Source organism: Pezoporus wallicus, unplaced genomic scaffold (assembly GCF_028554395.1).
Source record: "Pezoporus wallicus isolate ANWC-B61680 ecotype Strahan unplaced genomic scaffold, APGP_CSIRO_Pwel_v1 contig_6999, whole genome shotgun sequence".
Classification (NCBI taxonomy): domain Eukaryota; kingdom Metazoa; phylum Chordata; class Aves; order Psittaciformes; family Psittacidae; genus Pezoporus; species Pezoporus wallicus.
The window spans coordinates 337,683-350,889 of NW_026640180.1; the positions used below are offsets into that span (position 1 = coordinate 337,683).

Sequence of the window (13,207 nt, forward strand, 5' to 3'; positions counted from 1 at the left end):
AGTGTAACACACTAGACCAGTAGGCTCATGGACCCAGATGCACAGGATAGCCTGCTCCTATGGGAAAATGGTACTGTGTATCTCTGGAGAGAGAAAAAAGATCTACATCACTTTAAAGAGTGATTTGGATGAGAGGTGCTCAGTGCCACAGGAGGCTGGGAGCAGGGGCTGCCCACCCCAGCTGAGGAGCTGTAATGGCTCACTGCTTTTGAAAGACTTGGCTGGAGTGCCACAGCATGAGAGAGGGCACCGCACTGTCGGATGCAGGTACATCTACTGATATGTTCTCTCGTGCCTTGCGTGCCCTGTGTGCATCGCCTGCTTACACTTTAAACATGTCTGGGGAGACAAAGCCCATAGAATATATCACCCTCTCACCTCCCCTTCTAGCCATAAAAATCCCATTGACTTAACTTCTCCCAAAGAGATAATCCTTCAGCCTGGCTCTCCATTTCAACAGGAGGGGAAGACCCTGCTCTCTGGGGCTTACAAGAGAACAATGCCCCGCAGTATCAACAAAAGTGAGACTGCTTGGGGATCAATGTCCATAACCTTTTCAGACTTGCCTCAGCGTGGGTAACTTACCAGGAAAGTTGTCTTGCATTAGTTCTTTACAGCTGTTGAACCTTAGCTTCACCTTACCCGGCTTCCCCCAGCCCACCCCTTTGTGTAAGACCTCGCGATGCACATAAATAACTTCCCATAATACTTATGACAATCTCTCTGCTTCTTGCTGTATCAGAAGGTGCTGCTGTCTCTGCAGCAAGGTGTCAATTTAAGTTTGTGCTTTTGCTAAGTGCCTAGCTTTTCATCTGACAGCAGTTGGGATGGGGGTGTAAAGTGGAAACACACCAGCTGTGGCAATAATAACGGCATTATGGAGCGTGTGGCTACTTAAAAAACAAAAGGGAACAGTTTTCCACTGTTGCTTCATCACAACCCCAATAACACAACAGCAGGACTCAAGACTTGAGGGCAGGGATTCTCTCTACCATCAGAGACATCTATGCACCCCTGCAAACCACGTCAGTCTAACACAGAAGAGGGAGCAGGTCTCACGCAGCAATTGGGACGCCTAAAATTCTGCAGCATGGACTGGAACATGTTGTGCTGCCTCCCTTTCAGTTTTTTATTTGAGGATGTATCCGAAGAAATGGATTTCCGGGTCTGACTGTTCTGGGCCCGGATCAGTTTCTCATGTTCCCGTATTTGTCTCTGTAAGTGGTTTTGGATGGCAATTCCCAGGGATTCTGGATCGAGGGAAGCACCATAAACCTCCCATGTCATGCCCTGCTCATCCCAAACAACATCCCTGACGTGTTTGGACTGCTTCACCTGCACTTTTGCCTCCATGGCTGGGGTGGGATGCTTTTTGTTTTCCCCCAGGTTTGGTAAGGCCTGAACTGAAGCAGGATGAGCTGCTGTGTGAAGCTCGCGTCTGGACTCCTTGGCATGGAGGCCCTGCTGCTGGGGAGCTGCTGATGCTTCCAAAGAAAGGGTGGAATGTGCAGAGCTCACACTCAACTTAGGCATCAGTCCTGCCTGCAGGCTCTGGCTGCCGACTGTCTGAGCCTGGCCAGTGTCTTCCTGTCTTCTGCTTTCCTTTTCACCTGCATCCTTTGAGGACGCCTTTATGTGGACAGCAGCAGGTTGGCTGCTAACATTCATCTCTCCTTTAGGATCAAGCACCATTGAGATTTCTTCCTTTGGTTTTACCATGGATTGATTAGGAATGGCCTCCCCTTGACTCAAACCCTTACTTTGTGCAGGCTTTTGCTCAGAGCTGCCCAGGACTTCCTTCTCCTTGACTTCTCTGTCAGTACTACAGAGTAAAGATAACTGACTCCTTCGTGCATCATGGACAGGATCTTGCACATTGCTCTGGATTCCCGGGGCAGCAGCAGGACAAGTGGTGCTTGGTTCACCAGCACCAGACCCATACTGTGCTGGAGTTTGATTACTGGAGTCAACTACAAGCAGCCCAACAGGGATGGGCTTTGATGGGACTGGAGCATCCACTGGCAGCTGAGCAGCACCCCTGCTTTCATGGGCTGCACCCATCATTTCACCATTACCCCCAGATGTCTCTTGGGAGGTAATGGCTGCAGGGGACATGGGGAAAACAGGTTTTGCATTATCTGCTGACACTGGAGACACCACATCAGATGGGACTCCAGGCAGTTTGACAGTCTCAGTTTGGGCTGAAGCAGGCACAGCCATAACAACTGTTGATTTTGATGTGGTACCAGGAGAACATGGGGACTTCTGCTGTGAAGATAAACTGTCAGTAAGCGCACACTGGCTCAGCCCCATCCCTCCTTGGTAAATTATGTGCAGTTCTTCCTTCTCCTCTGGAGGAGGATTCCCTTTTAGGAAGGCAGCAAGGATGCTGGGACTGGTGGAGGCTGATTTGCTCTCCACAGTAGCCACGGCCTGAACCTCAGCATCTCGCCATGTCCTGCTTACTGCTTCCTGAGTTAAAGAGCTGCTCTCTGCCTGAACCGTCATTGTACCTGTTTCTCTGAATCTGGAGAGCTGGGTAGGGGCTGGATTCCCCAGCCCAGGGTCCGCGCTGGGCACGGGATGCTGGCTCTCGTGGCTAGACTGGGCTGGTGCCTTGCTGCTCTGCACCTCTTCAGTCTTATCTGTGGGATGCAACTGCGTGGTGTCTGTAGCCCCACTTTTTGCCTCCAGACTGGTCTGTGGGCCTCTTCCCAGGGCAGCTTCTGTGTGCCTTGCTGACTTTTCCGCTCCCCTGTCTTTCTCCCCTCTTTGCAGAAGGTTTGCCTGAGAAGCAGGACAGGACTCATTACCCCTGACAGGGTCACCTGGGGAAGGATAATTCAACACCTCAAGTGCTGGCTGATCATCAGTCCCCTGAGGTTTCAGGACAGAGTCATCTATTTGTGTCAGGGAGCTTGTTTTTGCCTGGCTGCCCTGCACAAACTGCCGGGAGCTCTGTGGGGCTGGCATCATCTCTGGCCCACACCCCGACAAAGGGGCTCCTGCTGCAGAGGGTGCCGCTGCTGGTGGTCCAGCAGGCTCTATGGATGCAGGACACCCTTCCACAGCTTTGCTGGAGATACCAAGAGGAAAGGCTTCACGCTGGTTAGCATCGTCCTCGCAGCATTGCTCACACCTCTGTGTGCTGGCAGCTGCTGTGCGTTTCAGGTCAGACAAGCAAACTCCAGCAGAGCTGGATGGCGTGCATGGGAAGCCATTGCTGGCCTTCTCTCCACTGGGTAACTGGGGCTGGTGCTTAGCAGGATGCCGGTCTCCCAGCTGGTCCTCCTCCGCAGATGCTGTGGCCAGGGAAAGCTTGGCAGATCTCAGAGGATCTGGTACAGTCCCCATGGACTGTCTCAGAGATGCGGTTTGCCCTCGGCTTTCTCCTCAGAGCGTTTTTGCCAGGCGGTGGATACAACAGGGCAGGCTGTCAGCCACAGGTTTCATGTAAAGCTAATCTGTTAATGAAAGAAACACATGGTTAGCAGCAGTCAGATTTAAGGAAAAAGAAGTACCCAGAAATCATTGTTTTAGAGCTTGGAAAGAAATACTTGCAGGCAAAGTGGAAGTAAAGCATCTGGTTCTGCGTAGGAGCCACATAAAAGATATGGATTTCAAGGATCTCCCAACTCCAAGATCCAGATGGAGAAGACAATACAGGGGACAAAGCCATAACAGCTTCCCTGTTGCTGATACATTAATGAAAACATAATGACATGCCAAGAGGGAGGAAAAAAACCCACAAATATGAAGTGAAAGTAGGGATTAAATGGGAAAGGGTGCAGACTTTGTGGGGAAGTTTGAGGTCATAAGATAAACTCACTGATAAAATCCTCTAGACAGCCACCTGTGGAAGGAAAGGTACTATCTTGCCTGTTGTGCTATGTGAAGAACAGATCCGATTCCCATTGTGTGATGTGAGTGGATCCCACGCCTTTGCTGAGCACCAGTTCCCACGTCTTCTCATGGAAAGCCCTTCTCTAACTCAGCTACCAACAAGGACATGCTCATAGGGGCAGCGGGTCAACTCAGACTAATGTGGATGAACCCAAACCTCACCAGTAAAAGGAATGTGGAGTGACAACCACCTGCTAGGTGATGCAGCTAAACACCAAGAGAAGATACTGCACTGCACTGGAGCTGTGCGCATACCTACTGCTTTCACATTTAGATCCATCAAAATAATTACAAGGAAGCCAGCTCGACTAATAAACAGGGCCACAGATGATCTAGAAATCAATTTACAAGCAGGTGGTATGAAACTGGAAGAGGAATGTTGCAGCACCACAGAACAGGAGGGGCTTATGACATACCCAGTGGCATGGGGGAGGGATTTAAAGCAGGTGGAGCAGAGTTATCCAGATTGAAAACCAGCCAGGACTGCAGGGAAACCATTGCTTCAAACAGGTGGTGATCTCCAAACGTGCTTGTTGGCTGGGCTTTTGAAAGGACTTACAAGTGCTCAACTCAGACCCTGATGGAGGTCAAGGGCTGGATCCCTGTCTGTGTCAGCAGAGTGGTGGTGGCCAGTGATAAAAATTCCATCCCAGTCATCATTTAAACTGCAGGCTAACTATACTTATTTAAAAGGCTTTCCCCAGATTATGCTGCCAGCAAAGCACAGGTATGAGACCTGGGAGACGGTCTGAACATTAAGTTTTGTGTTAACCAGAGGGATGACAGTGGGAAAACTACTGAGCCTCTGTGTGCCCATGTCTCCACAGGCACACAGCAGGGTTTTCCTTGCTGCATTACTTGGGAGATGCTGCTGGAAGGATCTGTGCAATGGCTCAGCTGTTCCTGACCCTCCCTACCCACTAGCAAAAGTCCTTTCCAGAGAACAGCCCTCATCTCCTTTCTCTCAGCATGAATGGCAGCAGAACTTCCTTACTTTCCGTAAAATCAATCCTAAATTCGAGCACCTCATGGTACTTAAAGAGCAACAGGAGAAAAGTGGTCAATGAAAGGAAAAATAAAACAAATACAGCAAATTATTTTTCTAAGAAAAGGAAAATGCTGCAACTTATTTCTTATTCATGAAGTTTTATGTCTTCCGGATAATGATGATTTATTATTTTTATACTGTCTCTTTGGGCTCTGTCCATCCACAGATTCACACAGTCTGCTGGGCTATGCGAGCTCTGGGAAACTCTGATCCTGCCCCTGAAGGACCCCGAGTGTCTTAGTTTCAATCTGTGATCACAGCCCTGCATCCCTCCAAAATGGCTTTCCAGCAAGGTTAATGACTGACAAGCTTTTTGAGAAGTACTAAGTTTATGTAAACCAGACTGCAAATCAGTGGAAATTTGTGTCTGCCTACAAGATATCTTCACTTCATTTTGTGCTCACTTTAAAGCCAGCCAGCGTAGTCTTGAAGGAAAGGAGAGCTGTTCCAATTTGACGCTGTTGTACTATGAACATCTTAATGACTATGAAGAGCAGAGCAGATGGCTTTGGGCATCTGTTCATCTAAATTCTGTTACTCTCTTCTTTCCTTTTCCAAATATCAATGCAAACCAAACCAGAATATACAGTTGGGCAGGTCACATTTTATATCTTTTTTTAGATCCAGAGTTCATTTAAGAGCAACTAAACAAATAATGGAACAAAACCAACTCCAAGTTCAGGATGAGACATGATACCCAGCAAACTGTTTCAGAAGAAATAAAGACAGCAGAGCAAATCTGTTTGGCCCTTCACTATACAAAACCTGGGAAAGGCAATCTGCATGCTGGCAATCTGAATGCTGTCTTTAACTCATAGCCACTCAATGGGAGAATGATTCCCATTTTTTCAATTAAGTGAATTCTGATGTGAACCCCCACATGAATCCTCCCCAGCTATTTAGTGGCTCTTCACCAGCATCACCAGAAATGCACATTTAAACGTCTGCCACATGGGCGAATTAAAGATGATTCTTCTACCAAGCCCTCAACATATAACGCTGACAGAGGATATTCCCCCCAGAAAAAAAACACATCGACCTATTCCATGATATGGCAGAGCAGAGCATAACCCAGACATTTTGCCTGACCCTTTTACAGGTCATTAGACTGCATGGGACAATTCTGAAAACAAGTTAATTTATGATAATAAGGTTTTTATAAAGACTTTGTTGTCCAAGTCATGGGAGCTATATTCTTGTTAGACTCTTTACTGAGCCATCCTAACAACAGGAGCCAAAAGCACTACAGTATTCTAAATAAATGTGGTAATTTTTGACAATGCTCTCTCTTAAGAATTATTAAAAATCAGAATTAAATATAAGTCTTACACAATAGAAAAGGTGAGAAAACCCAACTAACTACAGAACTGGAAAGGCGTTCTTATTATTGGAGTCTTATTTATGATTATTGTCTCATTTTTATTATTGGAGTCCTATTATATAGTAGTGAAGAACAATGCTGGGACCTTTGGGCAGCACTATTCTACTGACAAAGCAGTAAGGATTCAACCCAACAAGCAACACTGACTGCAAGAAAATACTGAGAAGAAACAGAAACACAAAACTCAGTAGTAGGCCAAAAAACATGTCAAAACAAATCAAGATCACTGATGAACTTTTAAAGTGTTGCATGCCCAACCTGGAGCAATCACCCAAAATTCTCTTTTATCAGAAGGTGAAATTAGTCTCTCAGCAAAGGTCAAAAATCAATTTTCAGTAATAAGAACAGATTTTCTACATCAACATAGTTCACCTTCACCTTGCTCTTTCAGACCAAATTAGTCTGCCTCTTCAATCTCATCTCAACTAGAACTTTTCTGGACCTTTTGAAACAAGAAGTTTCTAACTTTGACAAAGTCTATGTTTAGCTTTTATGGTCTGGGAGAGTCCTCATGTGGCCAGCAGACCTTCATGGACTCCTGCCACTGAGTAGGTGCTTCTTTATGTGCTTTAAAAAACCAAAGAAATCCCTGAAACCCCAAACCTCAAGAAGTTTCCATTGCTGCCAATGTAAAGAAACTCCTATGCATTTTGGTAACATCCATTCGCCAGTAAAACAAGACTATAAATTTTCCTCTTGCTGCTTACAAGCATGCCAACAAACCCAGAAAATCTTCATATTTAATAAATCCAAGAAATTCCCAGGAAATTCCATAATAAGATTCTGCCTCCCATTCCCTCTTGAAAAATCTTCAGAAACACAACTAAGACTGCCAGCACCTCTGCCTACCTTCAACTTTAAAAAAGAATTTAATAACAATTAAAAAGCAGCTCCCAAACTAATCAAGCATCCCCTCCCCAAGTCCCGACTCTCATCAGCTTTCCACTCCTTGAGCCCCTCATTCTTGGAGCCCTCTCTTCACCCTTGTCTCTACAAATGGACAATCTGAACGCTCTTAACAGTTCTAATCTCAGCATATGATGTCTCAGATTATCACAAAAATCATCATACATCATGGGGATAAATATCTGCTAAGATAAATATCTGCTAAGGCAGGAATTCAGCTTCTTATTTCTTGACATGAGAAAAAGACATTAGCATGCTCTAACTCATGTCAGACCACTGAATACATAGAACACGAAGAGCATTTCTTCAAATTTTAAACATACATATGCATTTGCATCCTTCCATTCTGTATCCAATGTTCTTCTCCCTTCCCCCAGTTCATTAAGTTGCTATGTTCTGTAAACGCTGTGACTTCCTCTTTTTAGTGTCAAAGGGTGTGTGTTTATTTGTGAATAATTTGCTTCATGGGTTATTTTCCCCTCATTATTTGTGGGAACGAAGACTGGCACTACAAAATGAAGGGCAGCTCAAAGCAAGGACATGTTCATTAAAATACAAATGAGGTTGCCCGAAGGGCAAGGTGCAAGATACACAGCTTCCATCTTTCAGCATGGTCTGGGATGCTGCCAGGAGGCAGACTCTTATACTACAATCACAGGGAAGCAACAGGTGACAGGGAATGCCCATGGATACCTTGCCTTCACCCAAGAGATGGGGCTGTCATTTCAAGGAGAAAGTGCATGAAGTCACACTTCCACTTCTATACCTGGGGACCGCACATGCTATTGCAGACCATGCCTGCCAACACCAGAAGAACCCATGCCAGACATAGATAGGGCGTGGACAGCATAAGCAACAAGCCCAACACCACAGGGCTGCAGCACCCTCTGTGCAGATGTTATGCAAAGTGGACAACTGCGAGCAGCACTTTTGACTGGCCTTTGCCTGTTCAGTTAACAGAATGTCTGTAACACTTCAGCAGATACTGCAAAATACCCATTTACTCCTTCATTATTCAGTGAACCAATATGACTTACTCAGCCCAGAAGGACAACAGCCTATTTCTGAACTGCTTTTAATGCAACAAGGTGTTTTGTCCCCTTTTTTGCTATTCATCTTTTCCTATCTCTTCTTGATGCTCTACAACTCACCTCAACATTGCTCATCAGCAGAGCCCATCATCATGTTATTTGAGCACTTTTGTTGCAGCATCTGGGCTCAGTGCTAGCAGTTTATAGGCCTACTCAGTAGTATGACCATTCCTGAAGCCTTGTTTGGCTCTATCACAACTGCCCCAATGACAGAAACCGGGTAAGTTGCGATAGATATTATGTGTCTTATTTGTGCATTCACTATCATGTTCCCATAAAGGGCTGGTTGGTCCAGTCATACCCCTCTACAAGGGGTATTAGAGAAGACAGCTCAGCTCAATGGGCTACAGAACAAATGCCGGAGAGGAAGCTAAGGATAAGCTGGCATGTTGCAGCCCCTGTAGGCAGCATCCATCCAGGCACCAAGGGTGACAGGAGGAATTTCCCAGGGACTGGAGAGGACCAGGCAGTCTCATGCAGGTCAGGAGCTCCTGTGCTGGCTTCAACCGTGTCTAGGAGCAAATGAGTGCCTACAAGGACTTTTCATCTTACCCCTTTACTTTCATTTTTCACTATATTGAAAGTTACATTTCTGCTTGGCAAGTTCTTAATTCTAGGTGTGTGTATGTTTATTTGAAAAGGTTTTCAATTATCCTTAGTTTTTTGTTGTTGTTTTTTTTTTTTGTTTGTTTGTTTTTTAATGTAAGGAAAATTGCTTCAGAAAAAAGTGAGATCCATTTGAAGGCTCTGGCCAGCCTGAAGTCCTAGCATACACACAGAAACATGGAACCTCTGTATACCCTTCCTGCTGTTGGCCATCAGGAATTTAAGGATTTTCTGAACCAAAGGACACATTTTGATCACTTTGAAATGAATGCATATCTATTTGTGAAACTCCTCTGCATATTTGGCTCATACGAAATGCTGTGGCAATGCACACACAGAATTATAGAATCATAGGACAGTTAGGGTTGGAAAGGACCTTAAGATCATCTAGTTCCAACCTCCCTGCCATGGGCAGGGACACCTTCCACTAGATCAGGTTGCTCAAAGTCACATCCAGCCTGGCCTCAAACACTGCCAGGGATAGAGTATTCACAACTTCCTTGGGCAGTCTGCTCCAGTCCCTCACCACCTTCACAGTACACATGCCCCATGAGAAAAGGGCACTTATTTGTACAAGCCTGCTCACTGGAAGTCTAGGACACTCATTTTAGTATTAAAGCAAACACCAGCAAACAAAACCATGCAGACCTTCATAAGCCTTCCTAGCACCTACGCTAGGAGCACACGTGACATGTGCTGCAATACTAAATAGCTGAAACTACCAACTGATCTACACTGAAACAGCCTGAGGAAAACCCAGCTCCTGCCACACTTGGGGCACAGCCAGGCTCATCACTAGACCTTGCAGCACGTCCTCCTGGATATTGGGGTACAGCCCACAGTGCCTATCAGGTCTACTTGCATAGGTGTTGTCACATTTAGGGGAGGGACACAATGTTGAAGAATGGAAAAAGCAGAAAGGAAAACGGAAACGAGCCCAAAAGATAAAACAGAGGGGTAGTACTTAAAAACGATGTCAGGCTCTGCTTCTCCCTGCTTTGTAATGGTAATATACCAGGGAAAACTGGGTGAAAAAATCAAGGGCAAGATGCACTGTCTTTTTTTACCAAAAAGAGATGAGTGCCAATGAGCCTGACAGCTACTGAAGATTCTCCTAGGAGCATTTCGTACAAGCAGAAGAAATACATTTCTGTGGTCATCTATTCCTCTCATCTTGCACCTCTCTGACAGGTATAGGCTCTAACTCTGCAAAGTTCAGAGCACAGGAACTCCACTATACAAGGACAAAGCTCATCTTAACCTGCTGCCCACAATCTACAGATGAGAAAATAGGTTAAACCTGTCCTACCAAATGGCTCAGTGGCCTCTGGGCCTAATACAAAGCAAAGCAAACTGCTTTGCATCTTCCTTCATTTCACTGAGCTTTTGACAAATCTTAAGTACACGCTTCCAAGAGGCCCCTGCAAATTATATAGTCTACTCAACTAGATGCCAAAACAATTCTGATGATGTTAAAATCTAATATTTACAACATTTTCTCACTGCAGCGTGCAGATAGCATTGCTGGGTTTTGCTTCTGCATGTAGCTCTTGCACATGTTCTCTTTAAATCTACGTTCTCTGCCTCCCTAGTCTCTTGCTGAATTCCTGAGAGTCCAGAGAGCACAGTGTCCTGCAGGCTGCAGAAGAGGCTCGCCAAAACTGGATCTGTCAAGCACTCTCAGGCACCTAGCAGTGAGCACAAAGGATCATCTAGTTGTAATTTTGGTTTTGCAGTGTTTATCACAGTTTAGAAGCAACAAACAGTCACTCCGTCCCTAGCATGACCTCAGGATTGCCAGAAAAATCACTACTAAGCAGCTTTAGACTGGTATACAAAGAGCGAGCTCAGGCAGGCTGAACCAGATTTGGGGGTACACCTGTTCTCTGACTTCAGGCCAAAGGGTGCAAATCAGTGTAAGTCCCATGGCTGCCCGGTTGCAGAACAATGCTGACAAGCTCATCCGAGAGACTGGGTTTGTGAGCTTGAGGAGAACCTTGCTCCAACAGTTCAGAGCTGCCCAGAGACATGTGTGTGCACTTCAGCAGTTACCCAGGCACACAAATGTGAGAGTATCTGCAAACCACCTTTCAATAGGCAGGCCCATCACCATGGATGAGTAAAAACTGTGCAGTGACCAAGCCTGATTCAGCTCTACTGTCCTGCTATTCTGGCAAGCAGAATAATTAGTTACCCTTCAATTTAGATAGCCATCTAAAAGGAAGTACAACCGCTGCTCTGCCCTGAGACAGCATGTCCCAGCGTGTGTTCCATCTGTTCCCTGTGGGCAGCACCCATCTCACCCCTGGCAGGAGACAAGCAGCAGCTACCATGTCCAGCTCTGGTGCCTGTTCAGAGCCCTGATGGGAGCCTCTGCACTGTTAGCAATATATACCTTCTGCGTGCATGTAAACTTGACTCCTGGTTGCACTTTGCTTTTAATCTCTGTCAGCAAATCATTGTATCAGAAGAGATCCTTTTCCGTACCCTGATGCTTACAGCTACCATGGTCACACCAGTGACATTCATTTGGAGGTTCCTCAGCACCAAAGCTGGTCTGGCTCTGCTGAAGAGGTCACTATCCTCTGGCCATGGCCAAAGGCAGCAGGCTGGCATGTGCTGTGGAAGTGCTGCAAGAAGAGCTTGTTTCCATGGGAGTAAGGACCAAGTGGTTATGGATTTACACCCTGATTTTTGCAAAACTCTTCCAGGTTTCCAGAAGAAAAATGGGATTGCTTTGTGCTCCAACACTTTAAAGCACAGAAAAACAATATTTAAAAGTAGTAGAAAGTTAGCCTTGAGAAGATTGCTAGACATAAAGAACATTCAAAATGAAGAATGAAAATCCTGATTTAAATAGAAAACTGTGGCATTGTCTGTTGCCCTTGAAGTTCTGGGCCTTCAAAGCTCACCTCCTCAAAGATAAAAAGCCTTTTCTGGGGAAGCTGTGGTCAGATCAGTGTAGTATGGGAAGAAGCCACAGAAGGTGAACCCCAGCCTGAAGATGCATCACCCTTCACTCAGCGTCTCCTCTTCTGCCCCATATCCCCATCCTGCCCCTCTACTTTCCACTCAGCTCATGTTCCACTGCTCCCCCAGCCGAGAGGGGTCTCGGGCAACAGCACAGGGCTTCAAAGACATGATATCTCCTTGCACGCCTCCTCCCCAGGTTACATCACCCTGTAAGAAGACTTGCTTCAGGAGGGTCTGCAAGTGTGCAAAAGCTCCTGCTGAACACCAGGCTTGCTGTAGAACACCACCAAGAGCCCGTCAGTCTTCCTCCTCCAAGGTGAAAGGGAAGGATAAATGGCCTTATTGAAACAGCCAAATCAAACAACTACACTGACCGTCAGCCAGCTCTAACAGTTGCATAAGCTACAGCAACACTCCTATTTAATATCCTGGGCCACCCCAGAGGGGATGCGACACGTGGATAAAACCCAGAGAGATATATATTTTGCTTAATTTCTTTTTAATTGCGTGTTATTATGTTTAGCCTCAATATTTATGAGCACATATTTTTTATTTCAGTATCTGACACTGGAAGCTGCTTTTAAGGAAACACAGCCTGACTTCAAGGGCAAACCACATTTCAGGAAGAATGTCTGTGAGCACGCTCCCAACACATGCACATGTGAGGAAACCAGGAACGTGCTGCCCACATCAGGCAGGTGACTGACTCCATTTCACACAACTCACTCCCACATTGTTTTTCTTCAGCTCATTATTGAGTAGAACTGAGGAGTGGTATCTGAGGGACGTGAACAGAGGGTCATATGGGCCTTTCAAAAACCACTTTCATGTTTGATGTGGAAAGCAACAGAATTACCCATCAATCAAATGGAAATTTAATTCCTTGTCTATCCTGATATCTTCTCCTGTCTAAGCACAGTGAAATCCAACCCATCATTAATGCATTTCATGCAACTGAATGCATTTGGACTTTGACAGCTGACAAACAAAAGCCCTGTTTTCAGAGCAGTTTAATAGCCAACAATAAATATCTTTTTCATACATAGCAATGCCAACATGACTTCATTATAAAGAGGAATGATCAACTTTAAAGCATAACACTGAATAATGCCTATGCAGTTCTTGCTTTCTCTGCTAAGACTCCCAGTCAACTAGCAGCAAGCAGGATGGTGAGGTTTATGCAGACATCCATCTGTTGTGAGCTAGACCAAGACCAAAATCACATTTTTTGTGTTTAGGAAAACATAACCACTGAAGAGTATGTGGGTCTTGGAAAGGGTGGCTCTGTGGGACAAAGGA

The 13,207-nt window shown here is 45.6% G+C and overlaps 1 protein-coding gene across 3 annotated transcripts in view; it reads right to left on the bottom strand.

Annotated features, from left to right (window-relative positions):
- Window positions 1-444: 444 nt before the first annotated feature.
- The window catches only part of GPRIN3 (GPRIN family member 3), a 30,479-nt gene continuing 17,716 nt past the window's right edge, over window positions 445-13,207 (bottom strand). For all 3 annotated transcript variants that reach the window (XM_057417960.1, XM_057417959.1, XM_057417961.1), the window contains exon 2: window positions 445-3,464. In XM_057417960.1, the coding sequence (XP_057273943.1) occupies window positions 1,027-3,354 (2,328 nt within the window). In that variant the 5' untranslated portion in view covers window positions 3,355-3,464 and the 3' untranslated portion in view covers window positions 445-1,026. The remainder of the gene's footprint in view (window positions 3,465-13,207) is intronic.